The following is an 18315-nucleotide window of genomic DNA, read 5'->3' as shown; positions in this document are numbered from 1 at the left end:
AGTTAGCAGAAGGAAAGAAATCATAACGATCAGAGCAAAAATAAATGAAATAGAAACAAAGAAAACAATAGCAAAGATCAATAAAACTAAAAGCTGGTTCTTGGAGAAGATAAACAAAATTGATAAGCCATTAGCCAGACTCATCAAGAAAAAGAGGGAGAGGACTCAAATCAATAAAATTAGAAGTGAAAGAGGAGAAGTTACAACAGACACCGCAGAAATACAAAGCATCCTAAGAGACTACTAAAAGCAACTTTATGCCAATAAAATGGACAACCTGGAAGAAATGGACAAATTCTTAGAAAGGTATAACCTTCCACGACTGAACCAGGAAGAAATAGAAAATATGAACAGACCAATCACAAGTAATGAAATTGAAATTGTGATTAAAAATCTTCCAATAAACAAAATTCCTGGACCAGATGGCTTCACAGGTGAATTCTATCAAACATTTAGAGAAGAGCTAACACCCATCCTTCTCAAACTCTTCCAAAAAATTGCAGAGCAAGGAAGTCATTCTATGAGGCCCAAAACTCATTCTAAACTCATTCTATGAGGCCACCATCACCCTGATACCAAAACAAGACAAAGACACTACAAAAAAAGAAAATTACAGACCTATATCACTGATGAATATAGATGCAAAAATCTTCAACAAAATACTAGCAAACAGAATCCAACAACACATTAAAAGGATCATACACCACGATCAAGTGGGATTTATCCCAGGGATGCAAGGATTCTTCAATATATGCAAATCAATCAATGTGATACACCATATTAACAAATAAAGAATAAAAGCCATATGATCATCTCAACAGATGCAGAAAAAGCTTTTGACAAAATTCAATACCCATTATGATAAAAACTCTCCAGAAAGTGGGCATAGAGGGAACCTACCTCAACATAATAAAGGCCATATACGACAAACCCACAGCAAACATCATTCTCAATGGTGAAAAACTGAAAGCATTTTCTCTAAGATCAGGAATGAGACAAGGATGTCCACTCTCACCACTATTATTCAACATAGTTTGGAAGTCCTAGCCACGGCAATCAGAGAAGAAAAAGAAATAAAAGGAATACAAATTGGAAAAGAAGAAGTAAAACTGTCACTGTTTGCAGATGACATGATACTATACATAGAGAATCCTAAAAATGCCACCAGAAAACTGCTAGAGCTAATCAATGAATTTGGTAAAGTTGCAGGATACAAAATTAATGCACAGAAATCTCCTGCATTCCTATACACTAATGATGAAAAATCTGAAGGAGAAATTATGGAAACACTCCCATTTACCATTGCAAGAAAAAGAATAAAATACCTAGGAATAAACCTACCTAGGGAGACAAAAGACCTGTATGCAGAAAACTATAAGACACTGATGGAAGAAATTAAAGATGATACCAACAGATGGAGAGATATACCATGTTCTTGGATTGGAAGAATCAATATTGTGAAAATGACTATACTACCCAAAGCAATCTACAGATTCAATGCAATCCCTATCAAATTACCAATGGCATGTTTTATGGAACTAGAACAAATCAATCTTAAAATTTGTATGCAGACACAAAAGACCCCAAATAGCCAAAGCGGTCTTGAGGGAAAAAAACGGAGCTGGAGGAATCAGACTCCCTGACTTCAGACTATACTACAAAGCTACAGTAATCAAGACAATATGGTACTGGCACAAAAACAGAAATATAGATCAATGGAACAGGATAGAAAGCCCAGAGATAAACCCACGCACCTATGGTCAACTAATCTATGACAAAGGAGGCAAAGATATACAATGGAGAAAAGACAGTCTCTTCAATAAGTGGTCCTGGGAAAACTGGACAGCTACATGTAAAAGAATGAAAATAGAACACTCCCTAACACCATACACAAAAATAAACTCAAAATGGATTGGAGACCTAAATGTAAGACTGGACACTATAAAACTCTTAGAGGAAAACATAGGAAGAACACTCTTTGACATAAATCACAGCAAGATCTTTTTTGATCCACCTCCTAGAGTAATAGAAATAAAAACAAAAATAAACAAATGGGACCTAATGAAACTTCAAAGCTTTTGCACAGCAAAGGAAACCATAAACAAGACGAAAAGACAACCCTCAGAATGGGAGAAAATATTTGCAAACGAATCAACGGACAAAGGATTAATCTCCAAAATATACAAACAGCTCATGCAGCTCAATATTAAAGAAACAAACAACCCAATCCAAAAATGGGCAGAACACCTAAATAGACATTTCTCCAAAGAAGACATACAGATGGCAAAGAAGCACATGAAAAGCTGCTCAACATCACTAATTATTAGAGAAATGCAAATCAAAACCACAATGAGGTATCACCTCACACCAGTTAGAATGGGCATCATCAGAAAATCTACAAACAACAAATGCTGGAGAGGGTGCGGAGAAAAGGGAACCCTCTTGCACTGTTGGTGGGAATGTAAATTGATACAGCCACTATGGAGAACAGTATGGAGGCTCCTTAAAAAACTAAAAATAGAACTACCATACAACCCAGCAATCCCACTACTGGGCATATACCCAGAGAAAACCATATTTCAAAAAGATACATGCACCCCAATGTTCATTGCAGCACTATTTACAATAGCTAGGTCAATGGAAGCAACCTAAATGCCCATCGAGAGACGAATGGATAAAGAAGTTGAGGTACACATATACAATGGAATATTACTCAACCATAAAAAAGGAACGAAATTTAGTCATTTGTTGAGACGTGGATGGATCTAGAGACTGTCATACAGCGTGAAGTAAGTCAGAAAGAGAAAAACAAATATCGTATATTAACGCATGTATGTGGAACTAGAAAAACGGTACAGATGAACTGGTTTGCAGGGCAGAAGTTGAGACACAGATGTAGAGAACAAACGTATGGACACCAAGGGGGGAAAACCGCGGTGGGGTGGGGATGGTGGTGGGCTGAATTGGGCGATTGGGATTGACATGTATACACTGATGTGTATAAAATTGATGACTGATAAGAACCTGCAGTATAAAACAAACAAACAAACAAAAAAAACAACTAATACTAAACTTTCTTTGGGTTATTTGTACGGAAATATGTTAATATAAATGTTTCAGACATTACATGAAATTTCTAAAAATCTTATATGTTCTGGTATAATGTTATAAGTCATAATTCTAGTTATTACTTTAAAATGTGTATCTCAGAAATAACTTAAAAAAAAAAAAGATATGTTTAAAATACCAGACAGTAATAGTATATATGCCAAAAGAAAAATTAATGGAGTTAAAGCATTCTAAGGTCCTTATGTTATCTAGGAGAAAGATAATAATTTAGTATTAGATCTTTGAAACTCATGAATTAAGCATGCATGTTTTAATTTATCTGAAACAACAGAATCAGAGAGTAAAACTTCTAAATAGAGGGAAAAGTGAAACAATAAAATAATTAATTTAAATAAAATTAATAATAAAATAATAAAATTTAAAAGAAGGCAAAAGGGGTAAAAAGAAACAGAGAACATCTGAAAGGAGCCCAAATTAGGATAGATTTAAATCCATTATGGAGTTTACATGCTAGTGGAAGAAACATACAAGTGAAATGAATAAATATGTACATAATTTCATGTAGTATTGTGCTATGAAGAAAAATCAAATAGGGTAAAGCATTAGGTGGTGCTTAGAAGAAGACTATTTTTAGATAAGGGAAGATCTGAGAGAAAAGGGGAGGAAGCAAGATTCTAAGGCTTTTTATCTTGAGCAAGAGAAAAGGTTGAAAAGAGAAGAGGAGACAGAAAAGAGACTGAGAAGAGACAGCAGGTGAAGTGGGAGGAAAACCAGAGTGTGGCCCGGTGAAGAAATGTTTCAACAAGGAGGGCACGGTCAACTGTGAAACGAAGAATGTCTGATTAATTTTCTACACACGTCTTTCCCAGACCTGGAGAACAAGGGCCAGGCTCAGTATTAAGAAGAGTTGTCATAGTCTCATTAGGCATATATAAACCCAGAGAGTGGCTAAGTGCAAGGACTCTGAAGCCAGACTACCTGAAGTTGAATCTTGGCTCCATCTCTTTCTGGTTGTGAGCTGTGTGGTCTTAGGCAAATTATTTGACCTCTCTGTGCTTTGGTTTCCCCATCTGTATAATGGGGATAGTAATAGCACTTGTTTTCTCTGTTTGTTGTGATTAAATGAGTTAATATTTATAAAGCACTTAGAATATACCTGGAATATAAAGTAATCACCATGTATGTCCTTGTTAAAAAGAGAAAAGTCCCTAAAATGGCAAAGATAGGAAGGACAACTTTGCTTGTAAAGTACAGACTTGCATTCTCAGTAGGTTCACACTGGCACAAGATTTAAGTAATTAAATTATCAGCATGACTGATAGGATAATTATATTCTGATCAATATACAGCACGAAATAAACATGTCTGGTTCTTCTTTACTGTAGTATCTTGAATTTAAGGTGTATTTTCATATAAAATTATATTTCAGTGTCATAAGGAATATTCTTTAAACGCTTAGTGGTTCAGACCCCTAAGCTGTTACTCTTTTCCAGCTGGATTATTCCCTTTTCTCTTTTCAATCTAAAATAAACTCAGATGAAAAGTGACAACAATATAATTTTCAGTCTCCACATTAATAGAAGAAATAGCTTAATACTTTCTTGGTGTTAGCTATTATAAGGAGCCAAACAAAACATTTCCAGTGTAAAATACTGAAGTAGGTGCTTTGAAGCATTCATAAAAGTTTATGACTCTTACTAATGTGAAAGATAAATGCATGTACTTGAGATGATTACACCACGGGAGTATATAGCTAATGAATGATATGGTAAGTGTTATAAAAGATAAGGCAGATCTCACTACTGGTTCTAAGGAAGTTTCACGAATGAAGTGAGATTTTTGTGTGGGTCTGGGTAAAGGAAGTCATTACAGTCACTACATTTTAGGATATGCAAGGACTCTATCTTTAATGCAAACTTCCTTAGGAAATTACTAGAGAAAGCACTTCAGCAAAATGAGGAAGTAAACTAAAAGGAAGATACTAGAGCCATAAAACCAGGGCTCCAACATAAGATAGGGGCAAAGGGAAGTCCCAGGATAACAGTTATTCAGCAGGACTAGAGGATCACTTGCACAGACCAGAGCAAAAGAATAGAGAAGTGAGGGAGGGAAAATCTGAACTGATAGGGGATTTAAGTTTCAGTGTTTCATTTGATGTGATAGATGTTTAAAGTATAGGATCCCTGGAACATTTGGAAAAAACAAGCAATGGGTGAATCAAAAACACCATCACCAACAAAGACAAATAGGAAAATAAGGCAGTTATAAACTTGAGGGGGACAGCAACAGGGGTGAGCCAGAAGGCTCTAGAGAAGGTTGAAGAAGAGGGCCCAGATCACCTTGCTATAGGTATAAATTTGGGGAGTCCTCAGAGTACAGATATTTAAAGCCATGGGTGAAGAGTATAAATAGAGCATTCCTCGCCCAGAGGAATTCCAGCATTTAAGAGGAAGAGCCAGTGAAGAAGACCGAAAATGTGGGGTCTGTAAGGAAAGGCACAGCCAGGAAGTCTGAAAACTTCCCCAACAATTCCCTAACATTTTTGTTTGTCATTTTCCTAACACTGCCCTATAGTTTGTATTTCTTTTGACAAAATGCATTACCATTTAGTTTTGAGATTTTAGCGTCAGTTCCAGAGGTAAGTGGAGATACTTGTATCCTAGAAAAATCAATTTACAATTACCTGAAAAGTTATTTACTCATCCCCACTGTAAATTATACCAGTGTGGCCCGGAAGCTTTGTTCGAATCACAGCCACAGGGGTCCTCCTCTGTGCTCTTGTGGGGTCATCCGAAAGAGTGCTAGGATTTCAAGCGAGATGTCCCCGTGGTTATCCTCAAGACTGTGTCCCCCGCCCCCTCTGAGAATAAACAACACTCCACAACACTCCAGCTTGCACTCTTCAGTGTTGGAAGGAAACCGAACTCGCTGCCTTGCCCACCGCCTAGGGCGCAGCACTGAGCGGTGACCGTCACGGGCATCGTGATGCGGTCCCGTCGCTTTTGGGGCCCCTGAGATTAGAAGCCAGCGAGTCATGGCCGCGGGCTGCACCGCCCCAGGTAAATCGGCAGAGCGCTGGGCCCGGACCTCGGAAAACGAGCGCCAGATTAAAGGTTAGAGTCGACAGAGGGAGGCAGAGGCAGCCGGAGGCAGCAGCGAGATTCAGGACGCCGAGTGCACAGCTTTCCGGGAGGACCCGGGCCTACGCCCGCCCGAGGGCTGTTGATGCGCCGCCTCCGTGCGCCCCTCGTCAGACGCCGGCGGTTACTGCTTCCGAGGTCATCTGACTGGGACGCGTCTTTCGGTGCAGACTTGGCGCGCGCCTGCAGGAGGGGCGCCAACGTGCGCTCAAACCCGGGCAAATGATTTCCCTCTGCCCTCGCCCAGTGCTCGGCTACCATTTCCTTCCGTCTTTGCTCCGCTCTGTGTTTAACGGCGCGCGCCAGGCAAGACCGGGGACGGAGGCCGCAGGGCTCTCCTGGCCAGGCTCGCCCCTGGATCCCACCCCGCGGGGGGCCGTGCAGCTCCCGGCGCTCCGGCCGCTGACCAGCGCCCGCAGTCTGAGCCGAGGTTGCCGCAGCGCCAGTAATGTCGGGGCCCAGGCTGGAAGAACACGGCGTGGGGAGGCTGGGAGCCAGCAGGCCAACAGTCAGGACCCGAAGAAGCCCTTGGGCTTTGGGCGTTGGGGGGGGGAGTGGGAGGGACCGCAGCCCCAGCAGCGCGGGAGCGAGTTCATTCGCGTCTCCTCATGGGGAAGGGGAATGGTTTTCTATTTTGGGGTGAGGGCAAGGCCAGAGAAACTGCCACTAACTTTGGATCCATGCATTGAGTTTGGAAAGCTTTAAAAGGCTCAGTACTTTCTGTTCCCAGATCTCTTCCGAGGAGGATTTCCAGCCCCAAATTTCAGACCCATCTCCCCTCTCAGCCAGAACCGTGGGCTCGTCCGAGGGGGTGGGGGCGGGGCGGGGAGTTGTTGGCGGGAAGTTTAGAACCGGTGCGCTGCGCTCATCCTGCTCTCTCTTGTGCTCACGTTCTGCCCTGCCATGCCCTGCTCTCAAGAGGCACAAGTCATCTCCCCCAGCAAACGGGCCCGGCCTGCGGGGGAGGGCGGCATGCGGCTCCGCTTTGTCCGGCTTTCGGAGCACGCCACCGCTCCGACCAGGGGGTCCGAGCGCGCCGCGGGCTATGACCTATACAGGTGAGTGGGCGCCCTGTCCGCCCGCGTCCCCGAGGAAGGCCGGCCCGGGCGAAGAGGCTGAGAGGGCCGCCTTCTGTCCCGTCGTCCTTACCTCTCGCGGAGAAGTCCCAGTTCCCGAGGTATAGCGCTCTCAGCTTAGCTTACATTCCAGCCCGCTGCTGCCAAAGCTTGAAACAGCCGCTTAAAAGTACAGAAACAAACGCATTTTGCATTATATAGGGTTTCTGCCTTTTTTTAATGTTGAAAATTTTAGCTTTCCTCTTTAGCATAAATTAAATACGGATTTGGGCAGAGTGTGGAGTGGTAAATACCAATGAATGTAAGTGGAAAGTAGAGATGAAGAAGGCCCGCTTTGGCCTTCAAGGAGTGGCCTGAGAGTGATGCTGTGCTCAGTAGAAAGAAAAGCCACGGTAGGAGCCTAGGTTCTTAGGTAATAAGGTAGCTAAGAAAGATTAATGAAAGTTGCTTCTGCCTTTAAGGGTTAGTAACATTTCTCTATATGTCCATATTTAGGTTCATTCCAAGGACTGGAAATTTCCAAAAGGGTCCAAATATGAAAAAGCAGGGATGTTGGTAATACTACCATCTTCTCTCTTGTACAGCACTTTTTACCTGTACTAAAAACTGGCACATGTGCTATTGTATTTAATACTCAACAACAATCCTGAAGTAGATGAGTGGTACTTTTTACAGATGTGGGAGTTTGTGAAGAGATGAATTGATTGCCCAAGGGCTTGAATATAATAGAATTTTTGACCCTGAATTCAGTGTTTTTTTTCCCACTTGACTACTGTCCCCAGTTCTTAGAACCATTAAGGTAGGTGAAAAGTGATATTGGGGAGGAGGGGGTGTTGATTACATGACTAAATCCCAAGCCTTAGGATTTATTTTAAAGCATCCCAGATAATTCTAATGTGAGAACCACTGGTCTAAGTCATAAGTACCGCAGAAGGGAAGAAAGGAGTATGTGATGATAGTGGGAGAAAAGAAGGAAAAAGAAAAGTGAGGTATAGACTATTGTAGCTGAAATGGATATAGTTCAGCCCCTTATTTTCATGAATAAAAGTAGAGTGATGTACATTGACTACACCATATCTGGGCGCTGTTGTCTTAGGAGAGACTTCGATTTAAGATACTTTGTAAGCATCCTCCTAACACAGGTGACTTTCTGTATACTGAAATAGACATGGAAATATCTCTTCGATAAATTAGAGTTTTAACTATTTCAAGAGAGGAAATTCCAATGAAAGAAGTAAAAATATAGCACCACTTTACCAGTCTTAATTAAGGGCTCAAAAGTAACTTCCAGTTCTGCTTATTGTAAAATCTCTTAAATTTCTATCAAGGAGAGGGCTACAGTAATAACAAAGTAGCAGTATTTGGTGGGTGGACCTTAGAGAATCAGTTCCTCAGTAGTGTCCATCTCCAGGGCCTGTTCACAGTGGTCAGCTCTCTCCCTCAGCCAGTGAAGTTCATGGCCACTGCTTGGTAAGCTTGGTATACTACCAAGACCAGAACAGATGCAACACAGCTGAACCTACCCCCCCGCCCACCACCACCATTTATGTTGGCCATCTATTTTCTCCTACATGTTTTCCCTAACGATTAGAGGATTGTTGTGAGAATAAAATGAGTTATACAAAGCAATTAGAACTGTGCCTGGCACACAGTAAGGGCTTAATAAATGTTAGCTATTATTTGCTATTATCTATCCTTCTTTCTTGGTTCTTTATTTTCCTCTTTTCATACCATGTTAGTGAAGCATATACCTTTTAAAGTCTGCCTTTCAGCCCCCTCCTGCTAAATAATTACCTCAATTTGCCAACAAAATTTTGTTCAGGGGAGAATACATTTACATGTCACCTCTTTCACCAAAAAATGCACAGAGAATTACTATATCTAAATACCAGTTATCTTTCATTATTTTCCTAGTGCCTATGATTACACAGTACCACCTATGGAGAAAGCCCTTGTGAAAACAGACATTCAGATAGCTCTTCCTTCTGGGTGCTATGGGAGAGTAGGTAAGTGATTTGAGACACAGGTAACTCCTTGTCAGGCTCTTCCTTTGTGATATATTCTTTCATCTTAGTTTCATTTGGGGTATAAATGAGGGAAGGGGTATTGCTCGGCCTGTGTCCTAAAATAAAGACGTGCCACCTGTGATGGCAATTGCAGTCATTTGAAAACTTTCCTTTACATATCTACTTTTGCCTCTATCGCTTTGCTTTTTTTTTTTATTCTTTCAATTCCTTTACTTAAGCTTTTAGGACACTCACATTGGCCCAGGAGGTTGTTTTCACAACTACTCACTGTGAGAAAAACTGAAAGTATAGGTGATTTTTAACTGGTGCTTTTTCCAATCTTACCACCAACTACCCCTTCAAGGATCAGATTGCATATGAAGTCAGATTTCTTTGTGAAGGTGGTATTTGTTTTATAAGAAAAAAGAGGCAGGCTCAGGATAATGGCACATGGCATCTTATGAGAGTAAAGTTTCTAACCCCTGAAAACATCAGGCCCCTTAGCCTTTCCCCCTTTGGGTATCCTCTCATGGGGTGTGCTAGGTAAGGGATGCGCTTCAGTGCACTAGAGGGAAATGCCTCACAGTGGGAGGAGAGAGGACAAAATGCAGGGCAAGTCAACAGGTTTGACTTTTCTGCCCCGAGTCAGTTGTCACTATAGAAAGAGTTTAAAACTTCTTTTCAAGAGCATAATTACTTGCTAACTTCAGAGTAAACATAAAGGAGCAAATGGAACTGTGATCCCCGGGGGAATCTTGTTAGCCATGAGTCAGAGAACTGCTAATACTTCAGCCTTTAAAAGAAAAATGAGATGAGCTCTCTCTTCATCTCTTTTTGGCAGCACTGACTGCATTTTTAGTGTATTTTTGGGGGGGGCAGTTAGGAGATGGGGTGAAATAACAGTGAAGGCAGGAAGGTGTGGCATTTATTGACAAAGTGCCTGATTTAGGTTATTCTGGAATAAAATACTACAAGTTAGGGTAATTAATGGTAGGTCTGATGCTCAAGTCAGCAAGAATAAGGTGTAAACTTAGCTTCTTAACTCTGGTTCATTTGTTTCATACAAACATGTCTTTTGGCATCTGAATTATGAGTAGAAGTTCCAAGTTCTAGGCTAAGCTCTGCTACTCTGTGGTTGCGTTTATGCCTCTCTCTCTCTCTCTCTCTCTGCCTTCTTCCCAGTATGATGTTCCCATCCTGCATGTTCCCATGTATGTCTGTTCCCATACTGCAACATGCTCTGATTTCCTACCTTAAAATAAAAGTCCTCTTCCTTTGCCCCATGTCCCTGCCAGCTACCATCCTCCCTTTGTGACCAGACGTCTGGACAGAGTTGTCTACAGTTTTCCCCACTTGTTCACCTCCCAGTTCATTCCAGCAGTCCACAGCTTCACCACCATAGATCCTCAGTTGCCTAAAGACATGCTGGCGTGGTTTAACTTGGTTTTGAATTAAACCTTGTCAGCATTTTTTAAACTGTTGTTTTCTACTTTGGTAATACAATGTGATAAATACATTTTTAATTCAGAGCCATCTGCTACGGTTAAGATTAAGATACGGATGTTATAGGAGATGAGAGTGACATGCTTAAATTGTGTCAATTATATTCAGTATTGCCCTTCCCTCTTAAGACAGTCAATTTCTCCTTTTTTGTTTTGTAGCTCCACGTTCTGGCTTGGCTGCAAAACACTTCATAGATGTAGGAGGTAATATATTTACATTTTTATTCTGTAAATAATTTGCAAGTGCTTACTTTGTCTTTGCTTAAGAGGCAGTAATCAAATGACAAATTTTATTTTTATCATCAAGAAAAGAAAATGATTTTTGTTGTGTCTTGCCTTTTAGAAATTTCTATCTCTGAAGTTACAACTATGATATAGTTTTAAATGCTATTTGAGTATGTCTAATTTTTTAATGACCATTATATGAAATGCATGTTATTTTCCTAATAAGCTAGACACTATCTGACAGATAGGATTTTGCCTTGGTTTAGTGATAATCTGCATTTAGTCCAAAAATGACTCTATTCATAGAAGGAAGTTTGTTATTATAAGGAAAGGAAAAGCTTTTATATCATTATTTAAGCAACTGTAGTGAGTGCTTCTCTAACAAGACATCCTGGCCTTCGGATAAGTGCATATGCTAAATTCTCCACCTCTTGCCGTTTTTACAAAGCTACTTTTTAACAGACCAGGAAACTGGCTCAGAAATGAGCCCAAGTTGGGACTTCCCTGGTGGCACAGTGGTTAAGAATCCGCCTGCCAATGCAGGAGATATGGGTTCGAGCCCTGGTCCGGGAAGATCCCACATGCCGTGAGCAACTAAGCCCGTGCGCCACAACTACTGAGCCTGCACTCTAGAGCCCGCGAGCCACAACTACTGAGCCCACACGCCACAACTACTGAAGCCCATGCGCTCTAAGGCCCATGCTCTGCAACGAGAAGCCACCACAATGAGAAGCCCGCACACCGCAATGAAGAGTAACCCCCACTCACCGCAACTAGAGAAAAGCCTACACGCACCAACGATGACCCATCACAGCCAAAAATAAATAAATGAATAAATTTATTTAAAAAAAAAAGAAATGAGCCCAAGTTGACACGTTAAAAACTGGAATCCATCCATATTATTCCAATCCCCTTGTTCTTTCCACTGCAGTTAAATACTGTGAATCACCCTGCCCCTTCCCTCCACCAGCGGAGCCCTGCCCTGAATTAGCTCACTGTTACCTGCACTTCAGGGGTTAACATGTGGCTGAGGCCTGTCCCTGGGCTGTCTCCCCATGGTGTCACTAGATGGTGCTGTGGGGCAAGTCGGGAGCCTAAAAGTAGGTCTTAGGGACTGAAGAGGAGCAGAGTTTGACTGAGATGGACAGACCTCGGGGGCTGAGGATTGCCTGGGTTCAGTTATGCTTAACTTTCAAAAATACTTTTACAAGGTCAGTATGGTCACTTAGGCCTATAACTTAAGGATGTAAAAGACTGTATATATTTTTAAATAAATTTCAAAGGGTTGTGAAAGGAACATGAGCTTTGGAATAACAACAGGATTTGGGCCCCAGCTTTGTCACTAACAAGCTAGTTATTACTTAACTTTTCTGAGCCTCAGTTTCCTCATCTGTAACAATGAAAATTAGTGTGCTTGTCCCTGAAGGATGGGAAGATTGAATGATAATGTATCTAATATTTCCTGTCCCTTAGGGACTTACCAGATCTTTTTTTTTTTTTAAATGGAAACTTTTTTTCCGACTTTGTTACTAATTTTTGCTCTGTTTAAAACAATCCTCTGAAAAAAATTCATGTAAAAGCAGTGGAAAGTTAGTTTGCCTGGTGGTTGGTGTGGTATTATTCACACAATCACATTGTGGTGTGTTCTTGGATGCATAGTATCTTAGAAATGTCTCTTAGGCACAAGTTTATCATAGTTGGCCACAGTTTTTATTTCAGAAGAGGGATGTTGTTAGAAATCCCAGGCTGTAAATAAGGGTCAAAGGGAAAAGTTGAGTATGCAGGATTCTGTTCAGAATTCACATCTGGTAGGTGTGGATAGTTTTCACTAAAGAGGGTTTCCAACAAATGACATGCCAAAGTCTTGACACAGTAAAACTTTTGCCTGAAGTCAGTTAATCACTCTGCCAGTTCCAATGCATGATTTTTCCAGTGATAACTTCAAAATACTTTCTGCTTTCTCATGAAGAGAAATATCCCTGATGTTTATGTCCCTTATGTAGAAAAGGAATAAGTCTTGTGTTTTTGTTGAAGGTCAGTTTGCCTTTGAGTAATAAGTAATAAATGAACTTAGAACTATTAGATTTTTTTTTTTATACTATTGGCATTCATACTTAAAAAAAAAGAAGGGCCTTTTTTTTGTTATACATTTTAATTGACTTCAAATGACTTCATTTCTTTTAGTTAAGGACTTTTCAAACTTCTGTGTGCCAAGCATAAAACCTAGGTAGATAATCTGGCTTCGCAGAATTCAAGACACCCAAACATATAAGTGTGATAGGACTACTTTACAGATACATAGCAAAGGCCTTTACAAAAAGGAGTGTTTTTGTATTGTAGAAGATACCATAAAGTAAACAAATAAATACTTGCAAGTCATATGAAAAAGAGTTAAATACCCAAACAGATAAGAAAAAAACAAAACTGATCATAAAATGTACAAGAGGACGAGCAAATGTGCAATGACCATAAGGAGGAAAAAAGCCGAGCCTCACTAGTCATCAGGGAAATGTAAACAAAGCCATGAGATACCATTTTTTACTCATCAGGTTGGCCAGAATTTAAAAGATTGCTACTATCTGGTACTGTCAGGGAGTTTGGAAATGGGCATTCTTAAATGTCACTGATAGAAATTTGAATTGCTGTACCTTTTTTGCAAAGTTATCTAGCGATATCCATTAAAATTTTAAATATACACACCCTTCAACCCAGGAAAGTGCTTTTTTGAAACTATTTGATGAGAATAAAAAACACTAATACTCAAGAACGTATGTAAAGGACTGCCTTGATTATTATGAGAAAAATGTGAAAACGACCTGAATGTCTGATGTTACATAAGAGAATAGTTACATAGAAATAACGGTGCTGTATTTCCATATCTTGGATCTAAAAGAATGACTTTTAGATATATTACTCCCCAAGGATATCAATAATATTTTAGGTGGAAAAAAATGTGTAAAATATATTATTGTAACATTGGCTACCTGAGGGAGGGTCGGGGAACATTATTGGCCTTTACTTCATATGTATTTGTACTATTTGGGTAATGAAACAAGAGTTCAGAAGTCAGCCCACATTGCCTTCATCTAATGCATTCTAGGTGAATGAGTGCTAGCCTGTACTTCAGCACTCCCACATGGAGATGCCAAGGCCTCGTGTGGTCATTTGTTCTGGCATGGGAGGCATGGAATGACCTGCTGCTTAGGGGTTCCTTCATTAACTCTGATCTAAACTGTTCCTGCAGCTGAAACTTTCTACATCTAGATAATATAGAAAACAGCTGGTCTCATTTTTATATCCATTCTTTCAATAAATATCAAGGACTAATTTAATGATCAACTGGCAGTGGGGAAAGATGCCAGGCTTCAGTATTTTTTGAATTGGTCAAAGTTTTATTGCTGTAGAACCAGAAAAGAATACTGTTTCCTTCAGTCTAGACATGATATGAACCACTTTCAGCCACTTTTATACTCCCCTTCTCACTGTTAAAAATGTGTTTATCTTTAATTCAAACTCTTAAAAGTGTTGTATCAGGAACCTTTTAAGAAGTGCTTAAGTTCAGTTTCACTTATCCCTAGTAATTCATGCGTAAACCACAGGGGTTCATTTAAACTTCTACTCTAATCCACTGGAAAAATCTAAAATGTTGGTTTTCTGAATATTTTTCCCCATGGTGGAACTTTTTTAAACTTTGCTTTCTTTTTTTACCCCTACATGAGAAAATTGAAAGGGGATGCTTACCCTTGTTCTAAAAAAGAAAAAAAAATTTTTTTTCAGTTGACCTTCAAATAATTATGAGTCTGACCAACCAGCATTAGTACCCATTGAGCTAAATTCCTGATTCTTTTTATTTTCTCTTCTCTTCTTTGATAAGAGTTTTGTTTTGTTTTGTTTTTTAAAGAAGTGAGGTGTTAGTAAGAAGCTGTAAGATGTGACATGGAGCTACGTTTAATTAATTCACATGAATCCTATCCAGCATTTTACAAACTGGGGGGAAAGAATTAACATGTATAAAAGGAGACAGGCACTGAGGGGGATGAAGGGGGTAGGAGAGTGACTGCTAACAGTAGGGGGTTTCTTTTTGCGGTAATAAAAATGTTCTAAAATTGACTGTGGTCGTGTTTGCACAACTTTGATTATGCTAAGAACCGTTGAATTGTGAATTATGTCTCAATATTAAAAAAGGAAGTGAGAAGGCCTGGTGCACCTATATTATCTGTGCTTGTGTTTATGGAAATGTTTTGGATTCTTGGACCAAAGATAAATGCTAGCAAGTCTGGTAAGTGTACTTCTCTGGGCCAAGGCAGGGCCCTGGCTCAAGTTTCTCTCCTGCAAAGATTTGCTGCCTTTGTGTTTATAATCTCAAACAGGTACTAATTACACACGGTTCTGTGTAAAAGTGTACTCATTATTAAGCTTATGTGCTAATGTCTTCTGAGAGATCATGCTCTGAGAAAGGCTGGTAGCTTAAAAGGAGAAGAAGAATGTGAACTGAATGATTCAGCTCCATTTTCATTATAAAAATGGAATGTTCTGATATTTGCTAGACTGCTGCTTAACATTGACTTACTCTACTGCAGATCTTTAGGCTTTTTGACATTTTTATTTATGACTCAATCATATTTCAATCTGGATGTTAGTGGGAAGTTGCTACCAGGAGAAGCCTTTAAAACCCAAATCATAATTTTCTCCTAGTCTTTTGGGCAGGTGTGCCACAAATGGACAGTAGGATTGGAGAGAGCAATTCAGGATGACTTGTCTGAGATGCTAAGTGCCTACTCCCAATTTAGAGTAGGTAGTGGTCACCATTTGTAAGGATGACAGGTTGGAAAATTAGGACCACTTTCTTAATTCTTATTTGCATTTTAGTAATTTCTTAGTTTTGAGGCTTTACATAGTACCAGAGCAAGATTCACATATTCGTTGTAAGGATAAAACTCTCAGAGCTACTTAGGAATGATTTTGAGGTAATCATATACCCTTAGTCTTTCGGTACCATAAACCAAGCTAATATTATTTTTCTTTTTTCTAGCTGGTGTCATAGATGAAGATTATAGAGGAAATGTTGGTGTTGTACTGTTTAATTTTGGCAAAGAAAAGTTCGAAGGTATGTCAAATACATGCATTCACATAAGTGCAGTGAGTTTTCCAAGTTATGTATGTCTAAGTAACACATACTAACTCCTCTAATTCTCATTGTACTGTACAAGGCAGGATACAGAGAATGCATCAATATCAGTAATAAATTGTTTTGTTTTTTTCCTTTGAAGTCAAAAAGGGTGATCGAATTGCACAGCTCATTTGTGAACGGATATTTTACCCAGAAATAGAGGAAGTTCAAGTAAGTATCATAAAAGCTGAATAGGGAATAAATGATGTAACATCTTCAGTGAAGGAAAAATAAAATTTTGAGGATTTAATATGCTATTTGTAACTAAATACAGCTCTTCCTCGACTTAACAATGGGATTACATCCCAATAAATCCATCGTAAGTTGAAAATATCTTAAGTTGAAAATGCACTTAATACACCTAACCTACCGAACACCATAGCTTAGCCTAGCCTAACTTAAACGTGCTCAGAATGCTTACATTAACCTACAGTTGGACAAAAGCATCTAACACAAAGCCTGTTTTATAAGAAAGTGTTGAATCTCTCATGTAATTTATTGACTACCATGCTGAAAGTGAAAAATAGAATGGTTGTATGAGTAAAGAACAGCTGTGTTATCAGTGGTTCACCCTTGTGATGGCATGGCTGACTGGTGGCTGTAGCTTGCTGCCATTGCCCAGCATCACAAGAGTATCACACCGTATATCACTAGTCCAGGAAAAGGTCAGAATTCAATATTTGGGGCACAGTTTTTACCGAATGCAAATCACTTTCGCACCATCATAAAGTCAAAAAATCATAAGTCAAACCATCCTAAGTTGGGGACCATCTGTAGTAGAATATGTGACTAGTCCTATTTTAGGCAAAATTAAAATCTTAGAATTTCTTGAAATGTTTTCCATAGCTATTATACAGCATTACTTTGGATAATAAACCACTTAAATAGCCTGTGAAATTCTACTGTTCCCTTAGCTTTTTTGGAACTTATTCAATATTTTAATTCCTGAAACTTAAAATATTTAATTTTCTGTAATCTCCTTTTTGAAACAATGGTATAGCAAGAATAAAAGTCTTACAAATTTGGAGCTGGAGAGAACTGAAAGAGGATCTGAAATTAACTACATGGCTTACTACCTTTATGTCTTTTCAGGTTTTAGATGACACTGAAAGGGGTTCAGGAGGTTTTGGTTCCACTGGAAATAATTAAAATTTATGCCAAGAACAGAAAATGAGAAAATATACTTTTTCCTTGAAAATAAAGACTTTGCTTAAAGTGTTTTGGTGTTTTGCACTTCTGTAAACTTAATAGTTTTAGCTTCTAGAAATACTTGGTTCTGTTATGATCAAAGAAAGGATACCTCTGTTGGGATCACATAGAAACTTACTTTCTTGTGTTTTTCTGCATTTGACTGTTATATAAATCTGTGTGGTGACCTCATGCAGTTTCTTTTAAATTAAATGCACATCAGTTACCCCAAAACCTGTATTATTTAATTCGCTATATATTACCCCTTCAGTAACTTATTTTTTAATTGCTTTATATATCATAAGCAATGCCTTTCATTCAATAAATTTGAATTCTTTCACAGATATAAATTACTGTATAAACTGAACTGAAGGACAATAAAAAGAAGTTAAAATTATTCCTAATTCTTCCCTTCTCTTCAGTGATCTAAAAAATGTCTTTTTAAACTTAAGATTCTTTGTGAGGGTGGGAAGAAGAGAATCCTCAGTTTATTATTTTTATTTTTAGGTTTTTCCTTTCTTTTTAACCTCCCTTTTTTGTAGACCCCAGGTTAACTGGGTAGAGGTGTGTTTGTGAAAGGAAATGTAGCTTGGGAATTTCCAGTTGGTTGGTTCTTCTGAATTTCATTCTATCAAGTAAACTGTAGTTATGTGAGTTTCCCTCACTGAAGTAGCAGTAATAGGCTGCATCCAAGAAAATATACAATTTAATAGGGATAAATAGATGTAAAAGAGGTATGCTTAGGCCACTGGGTTTGTCCAAACCAAGCACCTTTGAGTAAGTCTCGGCAGCATGAATTAGCTTGAGTAACATCTATTGCAGCCTTCTTCTTGGTGTGCTTTCCTTTTCTGCATTTCCCAAACCCCTTTACACCAGGACTTTTTCAATCAGATGCACTAGTGTGAGACTCAAAAGGCATCATTTTGCAGGTGTGGGTCA

General features: G+C 39.3%; 1 protein-coding gene across 6 annotated transcripts; it reads left to right on the top strand.

Annotated features, from left to right (window-relative positions):
- Nucleotides 1-5985: 5985 nt before the first annotated feature.
- DUT (deoxyuridine triphosphatase) lies at nt 5986-17391 on the top strand. 6 transcript variants are annotated; one of them, XM_061180343.1, is made up of 8 exons: nt 5986-6182; nt 7129-7267; nt 7781-7840; nt 9200-9291; nt 10953-10997; nt 16051-16125; nt 16289-16359; nt 17281-17391. In XM_061180343.1, the coding sequence occupies exons 1-8, from the start codon at nt 6104-6106 to the stop codon at nt 17335-17337; spliced, it is 618 nt and encodes a 205-aa protein (XP_061036326.1). In that variant the 5' UTR covers nt 5986-6103; the 3' UTR covers nt 17338-17391. The 6 variants fall into 6 exon arrangements, with proteins under 6 accessions (XP_061036326.1, XP_061036327.1, XP_061036325.1 ...); XM_061180342.1 differs by lacking the exon at nt 5986-6182 and adding an exon at nt 6193-6639; XM_061180341.1 differs by lacking the exon at nt 5986-6182 and adding an exon at nt 6193-6654.
- Nucleotides 17392-18315: the final 924 nt, after the last annotated feature.

Source organism: Eubalaena glacialis, chromosome 2 (assembly GCF_028564815.1).
Source record: "Eubalaena glacialis isolate mEubGla1 chromosome 2, mEubGla1.1.hap2.+ XY, whole genome shotgun sequence".
In the NCBI taxonomy this organism is placed as follows: Eukaryota; Metazoa; Chordata; class Mammalia; order Artiodactyla; family Balaenidae; genus Eubalaena; species Eubalaena glacialis.
The sequence above is the reverse complement of the archived record's forward strand: the minus strand, read 5'-3'. Positions and strand labels throughout refer to the sequence as shown.

What these genes read in the sequence shown, in the direction of transcription:
- DUT (XM_061180338.1), top strand. Translation starts at nt 6,432, where the DNA reads ATGATTTCCCTCTGCCCTCGCCCAGTGCTCGGCTACCATTTCCTTCCG. An exon ending in TGGCAAAGAAAAGTTCGAAG is followed by an intron (nt 16,126 to 16,288) that starts GTATGTCAAATA and finishes TTTCCTTTGAAG; the next exon opens with TCAAAAAGGGTGATCGAATT. An exon ending in CAGAAATAGAGGAAGTTCAA is followed by an intron (nt 16,360 to 17,280) that starts GTAAGTATCATA and finishes ATGTCTTTTCAG; the next exon opens with GTTTTAGATGACACTGAAAG.